This window comes from Castor canadensis, chromosome 5, assembly GCF_047511655.1.
Source record: "Castor canadensis chromosome 5, mCasCan1.hap1v2, whole genome shotgun sequence".
Classification (NCBI taxonomy): domain Eukaryota; kingdom Metazoa; phylum Chordata; class Mammalia; order Rodentia; family Castoridae; genus Castor; species Castor canadensis.
Window position 1 is genome coordinate 85,737,272 of NC_133390.1, and position 20,180 is coordinate 85,757,451.

General features: G+C 43.5%; 1 protein-coding gene and 1 non-coding gene across 2 annotated transcripts; both read right to left on the reverse strand.

Moving 5' to 3' along the window:
- Window positions 1-5,319: 5,319 nt before the first annotated feature.
- On the reverse strand, window positions 5,320-5,393 carry Trnaa-agc (transfer RNA alanine (anticodon AGC)). Its single transcript has one exon. It is a non-coding gene; the product is annotated as a tRNA-Ala (tRNA).
- Window positions 5,394-6,800: 1,407 nt separating this feature from the next.
- On the reverse strand, window positions 6,801-15,564 carry Eif2b5 (eukaryotic translation initiation factor 2B subunit epsilon). The gene is made up of 16 exons (XM_020175839.2): window positions 15,291-15,564; window positions 14,178-14,302; window positions 13,182-13,367; window positions 12,917-13,094; window positions 12,747-12,827; window positions 12,414-12,491; window positions 11,863-12,175; window positions 10,472-10,617; window positions 10,090-10,231; window positions 9,864-9,965; window positions 9,449-9,556; window positions 9,180-9,270; window positions 8,769-8,892; window positions 7,895-8,020; window positions 7,357-7,467; window positions 6,801-7,221 (listed from the first exon to the last, which is right to left on the reverse strand). Exons 1-16 carry the CDS (start codon window positions 15,486-15,488, stop codon window positions 7,162-7,164), a joined length of 2,169 nt encoding a protein of 722 aa, XP_020031428.1. The 5' UTR covers window positions 15,489-15,564; the 3' UTR covers window positions 6,801-7,161.
- Window positions 15,565-20,180: the final 4,616 nt, after the last annotated feature.

Below are 20,180 nucleotides of genomic sequence, written 5' to 3' on the forward strand. Positions count from 1 at the left end.
CAGGAGTAAGTTTGTCACATGTGAGGAACAAGAAGGCCATTGTGACTGGAGAGACAGTTGTACATGAGGCTAGAAAGGTAGATGGGCTGATCACAGAGCCTTTTAGGTTGGTAAGTGGGGGCTCCTCCCATTCCACTTTATACACTGCTGCCAAATTAACATTAAAGTACTTCTTTCAGATAACTCTTCTGCTCAGAAACCTCTCCACAGATCCCAGATGCCTTCTGGAATGTCCTTAGCATGATAGTCAAGCCCCTTCATAATCTAACCTCAATCTACCTTTACAATCTTTGTGTCATTACATCTTTGCCAAATTTTTTACTCCAGGCAAATGAACACACTTGCTAGTAGCTATATACACCTTATATGTATATTTTACTTCATATCCTTCCCTTTCTTTAAATTTAATTTCTCAAAATAGTATGTATTCATAACTGGACAGTATTAAAACTTTAAACAAAAATAGCAGTCCTGCCTGATGCCAGTGGCTCATACCTATTACCCTAGCTACTCAGAAGGCAGAGATCAGGAGGATCAGGGTTCAAAGCCAGCCCCAGACAAATAGTTCAAGAGACTACCTTGAAACTACCTAGCACAAAAAAAGGCTGGTGGAATGGAATGGCTCGTATGGTAGAGTGCCTGCCTAGCAAGCATGAAGCTCTGAGTTCAAATACCACTACCACTGCCCCCCCCCCACCAAAACAACCGCAGTCTTCTTCGGTTTTCCTCCTTACCCCCATAATGTTTTTTAAGCTCATACTACTATCTACTATATATATTTTTTGTTTGTTTGTTTTTGTTTTGGTGGGACTAGGGTTTGGACTCAGGGCTTTGCACTTGCAAAACAGGCCCTCTACTGCTTGAGTCATGCCTCCAGTCCATTTTTACTCTGGTTATTTTTTGGAGATGGGAGTCTCTGGAACTATTTTCCCAGGCTGGCCTTGAACTGTGAGTAGCTAGGATTACATGAGTTAGCTGCCGGCACCAAGCTTCATACTATTTTATTATTATCATCATTATTATTTTTTGCAGTACTGAGGATTGAAACAGGGCTTCAGACATGCTATGCAAGTTCTCTACCACTGAGCTAACATCCTAAGACCCCTCTTTTTTTTTTTTTTTTTTTGACAGCCTGGCCTCAGATTTATAATCCTACTGCCCCAGCCTCCTGGGTAGCTGAGAGTATAGGTGTGCACCCCCAGATTTATGCATTCTAGTCATTGCCTACTGATTTCCAGTTTTGATGGATGATCTCTTCCATCTCATTCTACCCTCTTAAAGTACTGAAATCACACATTTTGGTTGAGTGAGTGTAGTATTTAGTATTGGTGGTATTTTGAATGAGTAAATGTGCACTGCCCATCTGGTGTCTCATGATTGTTCCTTTTGCAACTTTTTGTTTCTGCCATTAATCATTGCTTTCTTTGTCCTTTTATATATTGTACTTACCTAATTCTTCCTACATAAACTAGTAGTTTCTCAATACACATTTTGTTCAGTCACTCAAATCTATTAGGTAATTCATCAGTTCCATTTGTTCCTCAAGTTGTTTGGCTCTGGTCTGTACTGCTGGCTATCTCCACTTGTGCACATCTGTTACCCTGCACCCTCAGAATTCCCTTTATCTCTCCTCCATGTTGGATCCCTGTTTCCTGGCTACTTTATGCCTTTGTTCAGTAAAGCATATCCTTTGGTAGCTACCTTTGAAAGAAAGCATGAAGAACACAATTTTTTTTGAGAACTTGCATATCTAAAAATGATTGACTTTAAAATAATTTTCCCTTAGATTTCAAAGGCGCCACTCTATTGTCTTCTAATTCCATTACTGATAACCAGGTATCAGTTTTATCTTATTTTCCCCAAGCCTTAGTATACTTGTTCTTATTCTCTGGAAGCCTTTAGGACATTCTCTTTACCCCCACAATTATGAAATTTCATGGTGATAGGTTTTGGTAAGGATCTTTTCTGTGTTTTGAGGTGGGGTCTCACTTATCAGGTCTTTTTATGTTGCCTAGGTTGTCCTTGAACTCTTGGGCTCAGGCAATCCTCCTGCCTCAGCCTCCAAGTAGCTAAGACTACAGGTATGTAATCCTCACATGCCTGGCTCAGTGAGGATTTTCTCTCATTCATTCGGTGGGCCCTTTCTATCTGGTAATGCAGCAATTATTTCCTTTTTTGTCAGTACTGGAGTGTGAACTCAGGGCTTTGTGCTTGCCAGGCAGTCTCTTTAGCACTTGAGTCATACCCACATCACTAATTTCTTAAATTAGTAACATCCTCAGTACCATTTTTCCTATTCTCCTTCTGCAACTCCTGTTAGATGTTAGACCTTCTGAATTAATCCTTTATTTTCATATAATTTTTTCCTTTATCACCTATTCCCTTTTGTTGGTACTGGGGTTTGAACTCAGCGCACTAACTGGACAGATACTCTACCACTTGAGCCATGCTTCCAGCCGTATTTCCTTTTTTTAATGATTCCAGCTTTTTGCAAGATTTCCTTAATATTACTGAGCTATTTAATGGGTTTTGCTTATGATTTATTTATACATACACTTATATTTTTACAAGGGTAGGTAAAATGTCCATGGTTTAAAATCCAAGAAAGTACATAAGGATTGAAATGCAATGAAACATCTCATTTGATTCTCTAACCCTCCAGTTCTCAATAGGATACAATTTGTTTACTTAAATCAGCCCAATTTTTTTGATGGGTTTTTTTTGAGATAGAGTCTCACAAACTATTTGCCCGGGCTGGCTTTTAACCACAATCCCTCCTGAACTCTGCCTCCTGAGTAGCTAGGATTTCAGGCATGAACCACCAGGCACCCAGCTTCCAATTCTTCCTTTTCATGGCACTTTTCTTTTTTCTTTTTCTTTTTGGCAGCACTGGAGTTTGAATTCAGGGCCTCATGCTTGCTAGGCAGGCTTACTGTAAGCTTAAGCCATTCTGCCAGCCTGACACTTTTCTTCACAAACACATTTTCTTCCTTGAATTTTTTTGTGAAGAAGGGGTGGTACTGGGCTTTGCACTTGCAAAACAGGTTCTGTACTGCTTGAGCCACATCTCCAGTCCAGTTTTGCTCTGGTATTTTGGAGATGAATCTCTTTTTCAACTGCTTGCCTGACTGACCTCAAACCTCGATCCTCCCAATTTCACGCTCCCAAATAGCTAGGATCATAGGCATGAGAGACCTGTGCCTGGCTTCTTCCTTGAATTTTGAGAATAACTATAGCTTCTTCACCCTAATTTTTATTTATTATTGTCTTTTGTATGTGGTACTGGGGTTTGAACTCAGGGCCTACACCTTGAGCCACTCCATCAACTCTTTTTTGTGGTGGGTTTTTTTTGAGATAGGGTTTCTCAAATTATTATTCCAGGTTGGCTTGGAACCACAATCCTCCTGATCTATGCCTCCTGAGTAGCTAGGATTACAGGCGTGAACTGCTGGTGTCCAGCTCACTCTGAAGTTTTTTAAAAAGTCCCCTATTTTGTCATTATTTCCTTGGTTTCAATTTTCCACTTGCTTGCTTTGGTCTCTGCCTGTCACATTGGAGGCTTCCTCAAGTTTGGACTTTGGTTTCTATCACATGTAAGAATGAGGTACTGAAAAGCTGATTGAAAGCTCTGTGTACAAGGCTTACTGATGTGCAGGTTTCACTACCCAGTTAATAAAGTGGGGGAAAGCTTTTTTTTTTTGACCAAGGAAACAAAAAATGTCTTCATAGGCTCTCTTTGCTGTAGTTGTCCAGTTTGTTTTGGCCCAGGAGGTTTAAGTCAGTGTATGCTGATGTTAAGTCCTGACACTCATATAGTTTTACTTCTTTTCTTTTGGTGGCACTGCAGCTTGAGCTCAAGACCTCATGCTTGCTATGCAGGTGCTCTTACTGCTTGAGTCACTCTGCTAACCCCCCCTCCCGCCCCCCCCCCCTTTTTTTTTGAGACAGGATCTCACTATGTAGCCTAGGCTAGCCTCAAACTCATGAACCTCCTGCCTCACAAGTGCTTATTCTATTCATGTTTAACCTAGTACCTCACTCACTTCCATCACCACCATGCCTGGGGCTGAGTCCATAGGCTCTGACAGTTTCAGTTTCTCCTCAATGCATTGGAATTTCATGGGACTTTTCATTCATTATGCTGAACACTCATGGGCCCTGTCAGTCTGTAAAGTCATGACCTTCTTAAGTATTTCTTTGATGGTTTCCTCCCCATGATTTCTCCAGACACAGAACACCACCCATTTCTTGTAGAGAAGTAAGTTTAATCACTTGGCTGGATTCGGTAAGGTGTGGATGGAGGACAGAAGTGTTTTCTTCTTATACAGGTCTTTGTGTAAAATCTCTCCACACTACACCCCCAGTTCTTAGCCCCAATTCCTATCATCCTCTGAGGTGCTGAGCCTTTTGTGAGTTCTGAAGTACACATTGGTTTGCATCCAGCAGGTAAAACCCAACTCATCCTGCTCTGCTAAGTTATTTTTTTACAGTATTAGGGTTTGAACTCAGGGCCTATACCTTGAGCCACTCCATCAGTCCTTTTTTGTGATGTGTTTTTCAAGACAGGTCTCTCAAACTATTTGCCTGGTCTGGCTTCAAGCCACGATCCTCCTGATCTCTGTCTGCTTCCTGAGTAGCTAGCACTACAGGTGTGAGCCACTGGCACCGGACTATCTGCTAAGTTATCCTTCACTAGGCTGGAGAGGTAGAACAGTAGTAGAGCACTTGCCTACCATGCATAAGGCACTGGGTTCATCTTCAGCACCATATTAAAAAAAAAAAAATTGTGCTGGGCGCCAGTGGCTCACACCTATAATCCTAACTACTCAGGAGGCAGAGATCAGGAGGATTGTGGCTTGAAGCCAGTCCAGGCAAATAGTTCCAGAGACCCTATCTTGAAAATACATTAACAGAAGAAAGGGCCGGCAGAGCAGCTCAAGTAGTAGAGTGCCTGCCTACTACTTGAGTGTGAGGCCATGGGTTCAAACTTTAGTCCTACCAAAAAGAAAAAAAAAATTGTAAACTATCTTTCATTGTTCCACTTTTAGTTTTCCAAAATAATGACATCTCACTGTTACCTTTTGTCTTCCTTATTATTAAGTCACATGTCTTTTTAAGGTATTTCTTTACTGGTACTCTAATAGGGTTTTGGAGGGAACAAAAAACTTGTGGTTAATTTCCTGTACTTAATTGGAAATTCTTTGCTTTTAATATGCCTTCTTAACCTTATTTTTTGGGCCTCAGCATCACAATTAAGTAAAGCCTTCTTTAATCAGCCCAGCTAGGAATCTCCCCTTTCTAAAACATCTTTTTTTTTTTTGGTGGTGCTGGGGTTTGAACTCAGGGCCTCATGCTTGCTAGGCAGACGCTCTTACCACTTGAGCCACTCCACCAGCCCTCTCCTTTATAAAACATTCTATAAGCCACTTGTGATCTGCTATTTAATTGGTATAGAATAGAGATGCTTTATAGTCATTTCCATTTAACTGTCTTATTCGGTCCAAGCCATAATCTTCTTATGTTCTCTAGGCACTAGATCATACACCTAATGAGACTAAAACTGAGATTTACTGAATAGGAAATAAATTAAGCCAATTCCTGACCAGCATGTTTTCTTCTTTTCAGAAATGCCTTCAGCAGTAGGGCATGTGGCTCATGCCTATAATCCTAGCACCCAGAAGGCTGAGGCAGGAGGATCATGAGTTTGAGGCCAGCCTGGGCTATACAGCAAAACCCTATCTCAAAAAAACCAAAGAAATCCCTGCCCCCCACCCCTGCCAAGTACCCAAGAAAAGTTCAGTATCCTTTTCCTCAGGAAATTCCCTTCCATTCAACTGAAATGAAGAAAGGCACCCATTTTATCTACAATGTCCAAGGAGGTCTCTCATTACCACAGTTAGTGTCATATAGTGAGGAAGTTACTGCTTCACTCTATATGAAGGCATCAAAGAACTCACAAAGGATACAGAGGCCTGTCTCTCAGCAGAGGTTAAAAGACAATACAACCAAGTGACAAACTTCAGCCCCTAAGTTCATATCAAATCTTGGCTCCGTAAGTGACTAGTAATAGGACCTCTGAACCACAGGCACCTCATCTGAAAGTGATCTATTTCACAGGCTGATGCAAGGGTTAAATAACTCATGAAGAGTATTCAGCAGAATGCCTGTCAAACACTGAACTCTCAAGAGTAAGGGAAAGCCTATTTCACAGGGCCTTTTGTGTTCTCAGAATGTCTACTATTGGCTTTGGGTTTTATTTGTCTCTGGGGCCAATTTCCTGTTCACTGAGACAAAAGATACTATAGAAGAAACCCTTGTGTCCTTAGCTATAACCTGCAAAAGTCCTAAGACCCTAAGCAGATTTCCTTATCTTTAGGATGCAGAGCACCTTAGCTCCCCTGACAGTACTGGTACTGGGTCAATGGAAAAAGCCTGTGAGGGGGTAGCAACTAGTAATGGGTTTCACATATGCTTGGTACCACCACCCAGAACTGGCTATGGAAATAGGCTCAGGCATATTTACCCCAGGACCAAAGTCAAAAAAATGGTCCACAACCAAGACTACAGAATGGGCCACAATGGCTGGGATTCCAGCTCCACCCTCCACTACTCAGGAATCATGGGAATCAGGAATCATGGGAATGGTTAATTAGCAAGGCACCACAGTACCACCTAGTGGCCACAACACCCCTATTCTCCCTCTTCCCCCAGGTGGTAGCTAAAGGCTGCCATGTCTGTCAGAGGTTCAGAACTCTGGTCACATTCTTCACTGGCTGATCAGTCAGTTGGCAAGAAACCAATACACCTCTCTTTTTTAATATTAACAAATACAAGCAGCAAAGAGGGCCAGCTGCATTCCCTGAGGGAAAGCCAGAGCACAAAGCAGTTCCTCTGGCTTTCCTCCCACTGCAGGGCCTGCCTAGCTCCTCCCTAAGCAGGAGCTTTGTTTCAGCCCAACTTCCCTTATCCCAACTCCCCAGTCAGGATGGAGGCACATAGTTGCTGGCGATGGGAAGAATACTGTAGTTCCAGCCTCTGCTTCTTTAAATTAAGTCTCAGTCTGGGTGGCAGTCACTGATCCTTCTGCAGCTGGCTTCTTACTTATCATCCCCAGGAGTCAGGAAGGCAATCGAGCACACCATAGGAGCAGGCCATGTGACTTCAGTCATCTTCAGATGACTCCTCTTCTGCCTCTTTAAGCCACTGGATGAACCTCTGCAGCTGTAAGAAAAGAGAGGACAGAGCTGTTGGGGGAGGGGCATGTATCCTTAGCAGATAAACAGCTCTAACCAGAGTCCCAGGAGTCTAGGGTTGAGGACCTGGGAACCTTATTGAGCACAGGGCAGCCCAACTCACCTGCTGATTCTTGCGTAACTGCCGGCCTTTGTCAGTTATATCCTTTTGGGTGAACCACCTCAAGATTGTTTCCTCAGCCAGGATCTCCAGCTGGTAGAAAGCCATCAGTACCTGAAAACCAGCAAAGGATAACTCAAGGGCCTTGCTGAATCCAGCAAGGTATAATAGACAACAGAGGGAAAGGAGGTATGACCTTACAGCTCTACCAGGTCCTTAGCTTCCTTTTACACACTGAGAAGTCTCCTCCAAAACAGACAAGAGTGAGCTGTTCACTCTGGTATTGGGACAGGTATAACTTTGGAATGATTCCTGGCTAGTGCTATGCAATCCCAGGCCAACCCCAAGTGGCTGCTTTACCTGTACCAGGTTGGTTCTAAGCTGTACTACTCTAGCAATAATTATAGTACTAGGGGCAGATGGTGCTGTGAACCAAACTCCATGCTAGGTTCATGTTAGCTTCTGTTTCAAGTCTCCATAGGGGTCACCAAGGCTTGCTTCAAAGCAAATGCAGAAGCATGGGACTTGAGGTGCTCTTCACCTTGGCCATGGAAGTACCAAGAGCATCATGTTCCAGGAAGAAGTCCTCAATGGCTGCCAATGCTTCTAAATGGTCAGCTGCACGCTTTATATAGTTCCTAAAAACAGGGCTCCAGGCTTTGAGCAGCTAGAGAAGAAAGGAGAAATGAACTACAGTTTATTCCTGAGCATGCACCTACATCTGAAGAGCAAAAGCAATCAATATTGATGGCGTAGGCCTTTCATGACATGAGCAGAAAGGGGGAGATGACACAGGCTCTGTGGAATCTTGTCAGAGGGACTTGGGTATTGATCAGGACTGGGAAAAAGAGAGGGTGGAAATACTTCAAAATACTTCTTCACAGTCCAGAGGTTGATCTCATTCTGGGGCAAATCATTTTCATAGGGCCACAAAGTTGTTGCTTTTTTTTTTTTTTTTTTTTTTTGCAATACTGGGGTTTGAACTTAGGGCCTCCATCACTGAAGCCATGCTTTTTTGAGAACAAGGTCTTGCTATGTTGCCCAGGCTAGCCTCTAACTCCTGGGCTCCAGTGATCCTCCCATCTCAGCTTCCTGAGCAGTTAGAACTATAGGCATGAACCAGTATGCCTGGCTTCCAGGACTATTTCTGAGTGTCCCTTTGTGGGCATGTAGGGTCTGAATCCTGGAATCTCAAAGACCACTCAGTATTAAACTCAACCTGACTTCTCTGAACTAGCCCAGGCTGCTCTAGGACCCATTCAGCTTCCAGCAAGGAAAAAAGAATGAGAAGCAACATAACAAGACATAACAACCTCATAACAAGACATCTATTCCTGATTTCCTTTAAGTCGAGCACAGCAAGGTATGTGTGTGCTTCTGCCCAACCCTTGTTCCCAGCCCCAATCTTTGCTCACAGGAAGCAGCAGGGCACAGTAGCGGTTTGGGTCAAGCAGGGAATCCATCTGTTGCAGAGGGAACTCCAGGACCACGTGGCTCAGTACCTGCATTACCTCCTTTAGGCTTATATTGTAGGCATACCTGTGGGAAGACGAATGTGACACCAGGGCCTTCACTGGCTGGTTTGGCATACTGCAGGGACTATGACTTTGATAGCACATTGGAACATGACAGGGAGGGTTTTAGAAGGCAGAGGACTATGCTGAGGCTAGAAGCTAATGCTCTTCCTACTCCAAATATATTGGCCTTTATTTGGGACATTGAGGGACTAGGTTTCTACTTGGGGAAGAAACACTTGCAAGAGAACCTCCACCTTCCTGGCATTGCCCAGAGGAAAAAAGAACAAAACAGGGAAAGGCTGCTCTTACTTGAGAGAGTTGATCTCCAGGACTAGATTGTCACAAGAAATATTCTCTTCTTTGCCTCGCTGTAGTGTTCCCAGCACTTCATTCTGGAACACTAAAAAGAAAGAATAAGTTCACAGGCCAGTATCATTCCAGAATGCTTTGCTTTCAAGTCATTTAGTCCAAACTTTATACCAAACCATTTCTGGGAGGAATAAGAACTTTTGACTAGTTGATGCAGATAAAGAATAAACTTGCCCTTTGTTCAGGCCTCTGCTCCCTTGCCCACTCACCTTTGATGTCATCTAACTGAGGGGAGCCTGCCCTGCTATCCAGCTCCTCAGAATTCATACTTCGCTCACTTTCAGTTTCACTCTCTTCTTCCATGTTGATTGTGAGTCCTGAGAACATAGGAAATGTAAGAAGAAGAGAAAAACAAGGAAGTAACCACCAACAGAGAGCAATCCATCTTCTCTGTTAGCATTGTCAAAGGAATGAACAAGTAATCAGACTACAAACTACTCACACTTTGGGCTGGTGGAGTGGCTAAAGCAGTAGAGTACCTGCCCAACAAGTGTGAAGCACTGTGTTCAAAACCACTACCACCACCAAAAAAAAAAAAAGAAAAAAAAGCAAAGCACTTACTCTTCTTCAAAATATTCATATTTAGTAGCAGCAGGAGGAAAGCAAGCATACGGACTAGCTCACCCCACAGATTCTGCCGTAGTTCCTCCTCTTCTTCCATGCTTATGTCTGCAGCTTTCCAGAGGTATCCCTGGCCTGCAACTCCTACTTCTGCTGGATTGTAACCTGGAAAAGGTGCTGATCTTTAGAAAAGACCCAACAGAAGTATGAATCTCTTCAGAAGCAAACAGTGGCTTTTCTATGGGGGCAGAGAGGTGTACAGATGCCCCACACCTGTTGAGCCTCACACCTTTCTGCTTCGCTTTCTCCTTTTCTTGGTTGGCCCCGGAATCATCACTGAACTGGCCATCATCCTCATCTTCCTCTGCATCTGGAGGGTGCAAAGATATCACCGAGCCCTCAGGCAGCATGATATCGGGGCCCACCACCACCTAGCGGAGAAAAAAGGAGTAGGTGGCACAGTCTCATCATGTCTTGAAAAAAAGTGTATCTTAACAATTACAATGATGTCTTTCTTTTTTTTACCAAGCCAAGTAGAAGGTAAATGGACCCACTGGATTTGGACTCTCAATTCATTCTGATTTAGGACCTTATTTGGAAATAAGATCCCTTCTGGCTTGGCACAATCATCACTCAATCCAGGTTTGTATACAGTATGAAGCAGGTCTCACCTGAGAAGTGAGGACACAGCGTGGCTTTAGTGTAACTCGTTCCTTGACCTCAGCATTGTCACAGAGCAGAGACTGGTGGATCTGTGCTCCAGCAGCTACTCGAACACCCCGCCACAGGTAGGCCTGGTCCAGCACCACATTATCACCTAGCTCAGGATGGAAAGGACTCCTGGTCACTGAGAGATCCACCTCTAGACCATGGAGGAAAAGCTGACTGATACCAACACAGCTGCTACCTAGCTCTAATACCCCATTCTCCAAGGCACCAGAAACACCCACTCGTCCTCCAGGCCCAGCCCCAAGAGTAGAACATTGCTTTCAGCCTGACTGTCCACCTACCAAACTTATAACAATTACATATTATACACAGAGCTTAAGAACCTGAGAACCTTCAAGATATCTTGGGATGAACTAAAAAACTTACTAGAATCATATCCATGCGTACATGCAGAATCAAATTGATCCACCTCTTTTTATACATTACAGAATCTCAATCTTAATTACTGTTCTTTTAAGGGGTAGTATCATTAGAAGCATCACATTCCTATGACCACAGTGAGTTCCCATGAAGCTACCAGATAGTTATGGGAGGGTAAAAAGAACACTGGCTTTACAACCAGAATACCTAGAATTCAAGTCCTGGCACTGCCTATTATTAGCTATGACCTTGGGCAAGACAACCTCTTTGAGCCTGTTTATAAATTAAGGATAAATAATACCTACCTCCTATGGTTCTTATGAGGACTAAATAAACTAATGTATGTAAAGGCCCTTTGTAAATTGTAATGTACTAAACAGAGGTTATTACTGCATGTTAATTATCTGCTTGGCCCTCAATATGAATACAGGGTATCTTGGAATGTGAAGAGTCACCCATAAGAGATTCACAGGCCACAAATGAAGATATCAGTGTCAAATTCTTATCCTTTTCCTTTTTTTTTTTTTCTGTGGTGGACTGGGGTTTGAACTCAGGCCTTTTTGCAAGGCAGGCATTCTACTGCTTGAGCCACAACTCCACAACTCCAGTCCATTTTGTTCTGGTTATTTTGGACATGGGGTCTTGCAAACTATTTGCTCAGGTTGGACTCAAACTGTGATGCTCCCCATCTCAGCCTCCCATGTAGCCTCTTTCTATTTTGACATGGGGTCTCATTATGTTACCCAGGCTGATCTAAAACTCCTGGGCTCAAGTGATTCTCCTGCCTCAGCCTCTTGAGTAGCTGAGACTGTAAGTACATACCACCACATCTGATTTTCCTCCTTTCTTAACGAAGTCACTCTAGCTCATTTCCAAGGACTATCCCTCATATGTCCTTCCTTGCTTTTGAACACACAGGGCCTCCAAGTTCCTATTTCTAAGATTGCTGGCTTGATTCCCCACCTGTGCTCACCAATGTGGCAGTTAGGGCCAATGACACTGTTGGTGATGGAGCAATTACTGCCAATGACAGTGCCAGAACCCAGGAGCACATTTTCTTCCAGGATGCTGCCATGACCCAGGCTGACCTCAGGCCCTCGATAGATGTTGTGTCGGGAATGAGTATAGCTCTGTGTGGGACTGTCAGTGAAGTTTGCTTCTGGGGTGAGAGGGTAGACCCATCGGCGGATGACATCAGCACAGACAGCCGAGTACATGTGCAGGTTGGAGACCCGGGCACCATATTCCCTACTTGTTACGTGCATGTGGATCTGGTTCCCTAGAACCTGAATGAGAAGGAAAGAAAGGAGGTCACCCATGCAAGCAAGATAGGAAGAATGTCCCCCAGTACAACACGTTTCCAAGCCTTCTCAATTCCCCTTAGCCTCTCACTGTTACAGTCAAGTTTCCCCCAGCTTGCGAGCTATTTTCTTCCTTCCTAAGGGAACCAAAAGTTACCAGAGTGAGATAAAAATCACAGCCCTCTCCTACTCTTCTAAGCAGGCCATGGAAGCCTTCTCTCACCTCCTCATTCACTAACAGGCCTCGCACAAAGTCATCTCGAGTTTGGTAGTCAAAATTGTCTGTGAAGAGTTGAGCCACCTGTTGGGGAATATGGGATGGGCTAAGGTTAAGTGCTATTCCCGGAAGCAAAGATGAGCCCCCAGAAACCTGTCAAATCTATGACAACTAGAAATGAATCAGAATCCCAAAGAGAGTTATAATATACTTTGGACAAGATGACAACACCTCTTTGCTTTACAACAGATAAGTAAAAGAAGGAGAAGAAAAATAAGCTGGCCTTGTAAGCAGAGAGTCTCAGAAATCTATTCTTTGCATGTACCCTTAAGAGTTCACCTGAGGAGAGCAGATGCTGATATGACAATCCAGTAAATCATAACGAATCTCCACTCCATCTCCACTGCCCTGGAATAGGCTCTGTGGGGAGAAGTTACAGGGACTTTAATTTGTCTTTCCTGCTGAAGCAGGACACTTTCCTATCTGGAATTCCCCAGATTCCCACACACCAGAGGAAATGAAAAACGCCGGAGACCCTGTGTCTTCTGAAAGTGCAAAACCCGGTTTGTGGCACTATCCACAGCCACCACCATATTGTCCTCATGGCAACGAGCTGGGTGGCTTGGGGATGACTCCTTGAAGATCATTGTCATCACAGATACATTTTTTTCTAGCTTCCGTCTCAACCTATAAGATAGAAGGGAGACTGTCAAAAAGCAGTCTTAGGGCTCTGCTGGTCCCTAGCTCTTGTCCCTGCCTTTTTCCCATCCTCACCTGTGTTCCTCCAGGGCTCTGGTAATATTGATGTTTGAGATGACGTCTCCATATACTAGAAGGAAGTCAGAGCGCACCAAGGCCTTGGCATCAACATCACGGAGGACATCTCCAAGTGACCGATACAGCTCTGATGTAATTATTCGAACCACATTGAGGGATGTAGGGCGGCACCACTTGGATTTCCTACAGGAAAGGGGTTGAGGGGAATGAGTAAATCAAGTATAAAGATCACATGGACCTTCCCTTCCTCTCTTTTGGTATTTAAACTCCTTCTCTATGGCTTTTTTGGGTTCCTGCCAGCATCCTCAACTTCAAAGAGACTTACAAACTATAATTAATGCTTTCAGCATCCTATGTCAATTTTGTTTTATGGATTAGAGAAACATGGTTATTTCCTCACAATACCTTGACTCCTATCCCTGAATGTGGATTTGAACTCAAAATCCTGCTGAAACCTACAGTATAAAAGTACTCTGGGAACACACTTTTCACGTCACCTTTCCTGTTCTGAAGTTAATACCAAAGTTAGGAACTGTCTGATGGAGACTATGCTAATGTCTTAAGTCTCTATTTTTTAAACTTCCATAAATCCTGAGGTTCACTGTGTCTAAGATATCAATACATTTACTAAGGGGTTACTATGTGCTTAGCACTAAGGTAGGCAGTGGGAATACAAAATGTGGAAACTCAATGAAAAAGCAAAGTTGTTATTCCAGTAATTTTCATATTGGGACTATTAAATAAAAAGAAAAACCAAATTTTATAAGATTCAGAAAAACCCAAGTGTTTCTTTAATTTTTGTTAGAGGAACCCCAAGATGAACTGATGCAGAGCTCCAGCTGCTCACCCAAGTGAAGAAAACACCCTTAACTCTTACAATGGGATCTGAATAGATATAATTCTTCCTCATGTGTCCCTTTACTTAGTTATATCCATCCTGAAAAAACCAGAAAAAGATGGTGAAACATGTAAAGAAAAGTTACAGGGCCTTACAGTAAATGTTCTTTGATTTGAGCAGCTTTCCAGCAGCAAAAGACAAAGGTTTCCTGTACACCTGTGGCAGTCAGGAATTCCAGAGTGTAGTCAATTAATGCCACATTGGCCAGGGGCAAGAGAACCTGCAGGGCAGGAAGGATATGAAAAAAAATTGAGGTCTTCAATCATTGAGGGCCCTTTGGGTACACTACTGCAAGGACAACTTTCACTTCTCTAGCAGTATTTCCAAACACTACAGATTTGCTTTATCTTTCAGATTCAAGGGTAAACAGGCTCCTGCCTTTAAAGTTCATGGCATGCTCTAAGCCCGAGTCTATGGTGTTCCAATTTGGGCTTTGAATTGGGCATGGAATCTCCTTGCCTACTTTCAGACACAGAGCTATTGCAGAATAGCAGGTCACTGCTGGCAAAAGATAATGCTGGGAACCAATCATTTCTCCAGAACTCCAAGCACTGCTAATGCCTTTTTCCCTACAGCATTTCCTTCCTTGATCTCTTTCCAAGTCATGGCCTATCCACATTCCCCTCCCCGGCAAGCTCCAAATCACTTGCCAAAAATGAACGGCCATTAGGCCTTTTAGAAGTAGTTAGGGAGGATTTTTCCCTACACCCAGTGCAGTTCCCTCTGTTCCAGTGAACTGGGGACTACAGAGTGACCCAGCAGTCCCCATACCTAGGTCAGATCAACTGCCCACTGCCTAGGTAATTCAGGGGCTCATGCAAACCTAGACTGCTCTTTTTTAGGCATATTACTGCCCTTTCAGAGGCAAAAGGAGGTGCTGTTCTTTCTCAACTAAGCATATCTCCTGTGCACGGTGAAACGCAACTCAGGCTTCTGGGTCACGAGATCCCCGTGGGAAGGCTTCTCTTAAACTGTTTCCATTCCCCCCAAAGCTGGGATGGACACCCCTGTCAATACCCACATCTGCCAGTCCACTCGCTTGGTCAGTCAGTCCCTCCGCCTTCTTCCTAACCAGATAAGCCCGACTTTAGGAGAAGTGGGGGACTAGAGTCCTTCCAGGCCATGCTTCACTAGCCAGCCGAAAGGACAACCTGCTGCAGCCACGCCAACCTCTGGGCCCGCAGGCTGCTCGCGTGCCGGGCACTCACCCGAGGCTGGTCCTTGGAGATGGGGAAGAAGCGGCGGTTAAAGCTGTCGGCCACCAGAACTGCTTGTAGGGGCGGCGGCGGTTCTTCCTCCGCCCCTCTAGCTGCTCCTCCGCTGCCGCCTCCAGGCCCGCCGCCGCCGCCGCGTTTGTCGGCCCGACTGGCCGCCACACCAGGCGCCGCCACTACAGTGGTAGCCATCTTCTTCCCTCACAGACACCACTTCCGCAGGGAAGCGAACACGGCACGCAGTTGGGGACAAAAAAGGCTCAGCAATTGAAACGCTAATGACTGAATAAAAAAGGCAGGGCGGAACGGGGAGGGAGGAGTGCGCATGCGTGTCGACCAGGCCGCCCCCCCACTCCCAGGGGAGGGCGGAGCGGGGAGGGAGGAGTGCGCATGCGTGTAGGCCAGGTGCCCCTCCCAGAAGAGGGCGGAGCAGGGATGAGTGGCTCCGGACTGCTGCGGTCTATGGCGGTAGGGGCCTATAGATGTCAGACTTGGTCAGCAAGGGGCCTATAGATGTCAGACTTGGTCAGCAAGTGTCAAGACTTCTTTTGTACGTGAACAAGCGGTGTGACGGGACTTGTAGTAGTCGCGGAAGAGCCTGATTTATGTGGCATCTATAATTGTCCAGCAGTTTCCCTGTATTTATTCTAATCACCTAATGGAACCTGGCCTCTTGGGGAGGAATCGAGTCAGACATTCCTTCAACATATAGAGAACCCACTGCATAAATACAAAACTGGGTGGGGAAATGTTAATTCAATTGAGGGCTAATTGTGTGCCAGGTAAGATACAAGCATTATCATCCCCTAGACACATCGATCTGGGTATTATTTTTGGAACCCTTAGAGAGATAAAGGAAGTATCCAGTCTGTGAGTGGAAGAACTGGAACTGGAACCCGATTTGTCTGACTTCATAGATAGTGAAGTCTCTGCCAATTTATGTGGGAATAGCAGTGCCTGTTTTATGAGGTCTCCATTCATTCATTCAACCTGGCAGACGACTCTGGTTTAAGCGGAGTAGAGAAAGGGCGGATCCAAGAGTAGGTTGGACAGGGCTGGAGTGAGGCAGCTTTCCAGGCACCTGGGCGTCATTTCTGGGACAAGACGCTTTTCAGTTAGGCGCCACGTCCTTTCTGCACAGGAACGGTACGAATTCCATCGCCCAAAGCCTTCTGCAAAGTCAGTGTTCCTGACGGTGTTGCTTGGTCTCATCTCCGTGTTGGGATTCGGAGTGTCCCCCTTTCCCCCTATACCCCTGCTGAAGTTTGTTGTTTCCACGTGGCGATTCCGATCTGACTCCTTATACTCAGGCTCCCTCCTGGTGGAACCGAGAAGTCTGTTATTTCTTTCCTCGAGTTGATTAGGATGCGGAGCTAAAAACCTTTTGATTTTGGGGAAATTTAGCCTAGAGAAGGAAAGGCAGAAAGTAACTCAGTAAAAGTTTTTAATTAAACAAATGTGGGACCTGGCATATTGGTGCAGTTCTGTAATTCCAGGACTTGGGAAGCTAAGGTAGGAAGATGCGAGTTAGAGGCCAGCCTGAGTTACATAGGGAGAACTTGTCTCAAGATAAAGCAACTAATGAATGTACATTGTAGAGGACTAAGGATGAAATTATGGTCAGTGGCTTGTGGAATTGGGCAAAACCGCCCCCTGGAGGTCATTGCTCTTTCACCCTCCTCCTCACCAATTGTCATACACTATTCATGTACTTCTTGATCTGGAGAGTTCAGGACTACAGAGTGGAAGCCAGCCAGTGGATGTACAGTGAGGGGAAAGAGTATTATCTGGCTGTTCTGTGTTTCATAAATGTACAGACATGACGAGAGGTTTAACATCCTGGAGGGACTGGACCCCATCTCCAAAATAACCAGAATGAAAAATGGACTGGAGGTGTAGCTCAAGCGATAGAGGGGAAGCAGGAAGCCCTGAGTTCAAACCCCAGTCCCCCCACAAAAAAAAGTAAAATACCTGCATTTTCTGATAAAGACTGAGACAACTGACCACCGAAAGATCTTTACTAAAGGAACTTTTTCTTTCCATTTCTTTCTTTTTTTGGGGGGGTGCTGGGAATGAAACTCAGATCTTCAAACATGCTAACTATGCACTATAGCACTATATGCCTGGCTAACACTGTCCATTGTGGTAGCCACTAGCTACATATGGCTATTTAAATTTAAATTATGTAAAATTAAAATTCCACATTTCAAGCACTCAAAAGCTATTGGCTACTATATTGGACAGTGCAGAATAGAATATTTCCATCATTGCAGAAAGTGTTAAAAGACATACCTCACATGGAAGGAGAAAATTCCAGAAGCAGGTTCTGAGATGCAAGGGGGTAGTCTAGTAAAGAAATACTAAATATGTGAGTAAATCTAAACAAGCATAGATGATATAAAATAATATTAATGTCTCAAATGGGAGGTTAAAAAATAAAGAACTGAATTACTTCTACATATGAATCAGGAATGTAGTAATTAGAATTAAAACATTCTGCTGGGGATGGAGCTCAGTGGTTGCGTGTTTTCCTAGCATGCATGAGGCTCTAGGTTGGATCTCCAGTACCACAAAAAAACTTCTGGGTCACCCTCTCTTAGAAACCACCCCCCTAACTCTGGGGGCTCTGCTCTCCCACTTTACTCTTTTCTATCTAATAGACTCTCCCACTTTACATTAAAAAGTTCTAAGATCTTTTTAGTCTTCGTGTAAAGGCTGGAACCTAGGACTAAGATTCATCAGTATGCTGTGACACGCCTAAAATGTAAACAGAAGGACTCAAAAGCTGAAAGTAATGAGAAGGAAGAAGATGCATCAGGCAGATACAGCCCAGAGCAAATCTGTGGGTAAGCTTTACTAGAAATTGAAAGTTCATAAAGCATATACTTTAAAGCAACTGAGGCCAATAGGAGAAGGGGACCAGAAACTAGAGAAAAGATTAGTTCAAGAAGAATTAACCTAGAAGGTAACACACACGCACAGGAAATTAATGTGAGTCAACTCCCTGTATAGCTATCCTTATCTCAACCAGCAAAAACCCTTGTTCCTTCCTATTATGGCTTATACTCTCTCTTCAACAAAATTAGAAATAAGGGCAAAATAGTTTCTGCCGGGTAGTGAGGGGTTAGGGGGGGTAAGGGAGGGAGCGGGGCGGGGGGAGGGGGTGAAGAGAAGGGGGGAGAAATGACTCAAATATTGTATGCACATATGAATATAATAATAAAAAAAAGAAATTGAAAGTTCAGTTTGCAACGTTAAAGTTTCAATTCACCAGGAGGAAGTATGTAAAATTCAGTGCACCTAAAAACTTATGAAGTTTCAGCTGGGTGTGGTGGCACATACCTGTCATCCCAGCTACACGGGAGGCATAAAAAGGAGGGTTGTGGTCCAGGAAGGCCTAGGCATAAACATGAGACCCTATTTGAAAAATAACTAAAGCAAAAAGGACTAGGAGCGTGACTCAAGTGGTAGAGCATTTACAAGCATGAGGCTCTGAATTCAAACCATAGTATCATTAAAACAAAAAAGAAAATGAAGCTTCAAAGCATATTAAGTAAAACTTAATAGCTATAAGAAATAGTTGAGAAGCCCACTGTCATAATAAGATATTTAAAATATATTAATATATATGATATTTTAAATATATATTCTCTCAGTATTGGTAGATAAAGCAGATACAGAATAAGGACAAGACATGAATGACATAATCATCTTGATCCAATGGATTTATATCAAACTCTGCATTCATTGGATGATATGCATTATTTTTAAAGGCTTGGGCAATGTTTGTGTGAACATTAAAAATAGGTGTCTTTGGGGGCGGGGGACAGGGGGGAGAAATGACCCAAACAATGTATGCACATGTGAATAAATGAATAAAAAAAAGATGTTTTTTCTGTTGCTATAATAATATACGAGAGACTCGATAATTTATAAAGAATAGAAGTTTATTGGATTCATGGTTCTGAAGGCCTGGAAGTTCAAGAACACTGCACTGGCATCTGATAAAGGCCTTCTTGCTGTGTCAAAACATGGCAGAGGGCATCACATAGCAATGTAGAGCAGTGTGCTAACTTGGGTCTCTCTTCCTCTTCTTATAAAACTTCTAATTACATTGTGGGGGTCCCACCCTCATAACTTCATCTAATCCCAACTACCCTCCAAATGTCCCACCTTCAAATATCATCAATATAAGAATTTAGGTATTAAATTTCCAGCATATGAACTTTTGAAAGACACCATCACACCACAGTGATAAGTGATACAACAAATGTGAAAGAATTGGTACGTTAGATCATATAGACCCTTTCCACTCAAAGTGTGTTCATAGAGCAGCAGCAGCAGCAGGAATAACAGTAGAAAGCCTGTTAGAAATGCAGAAGTCCAGACCCCACCCCAGACAACATGCAAAGAGAGGAGAAACTAAGATAAGTTAAATTCATGGGCTAGGGGAGGGTTCAAGTGGTAGAGCACCTGCTTATCAAGTGTGAGTTCAAACCCTAGTAATGCAAAAAAAAAAAAAAAGAAAGAAAGAAATTCAACTGGGTGTGGTGGTGCACATTTGTAGTCCCAGCAACTGGGGAAGGGAGACTGAGCGGTGCTTGAGCCCAGGAGTTCAAGAAGAGCTTAGTTAATATAATAAGACCCATCTTAAAAATATAAAACATGAGTTGAATCTATAGCATAAATAGAAAAATAACTAAAAAGCAAGGATCCTTATAAATGAAGATTAATATAAATTACAAATGTAAAAAAAATAAGAAAAAGCAACATCTTAGAACTAAAAATTTTAAAACTGTAAAGCCTAAGTGTTGAGATTGTGTTTAAGAGGAAGAATGAGAATAAGAAAATAAACTTTTTTCAGTTTCTTTGTTTTTGCTGTGC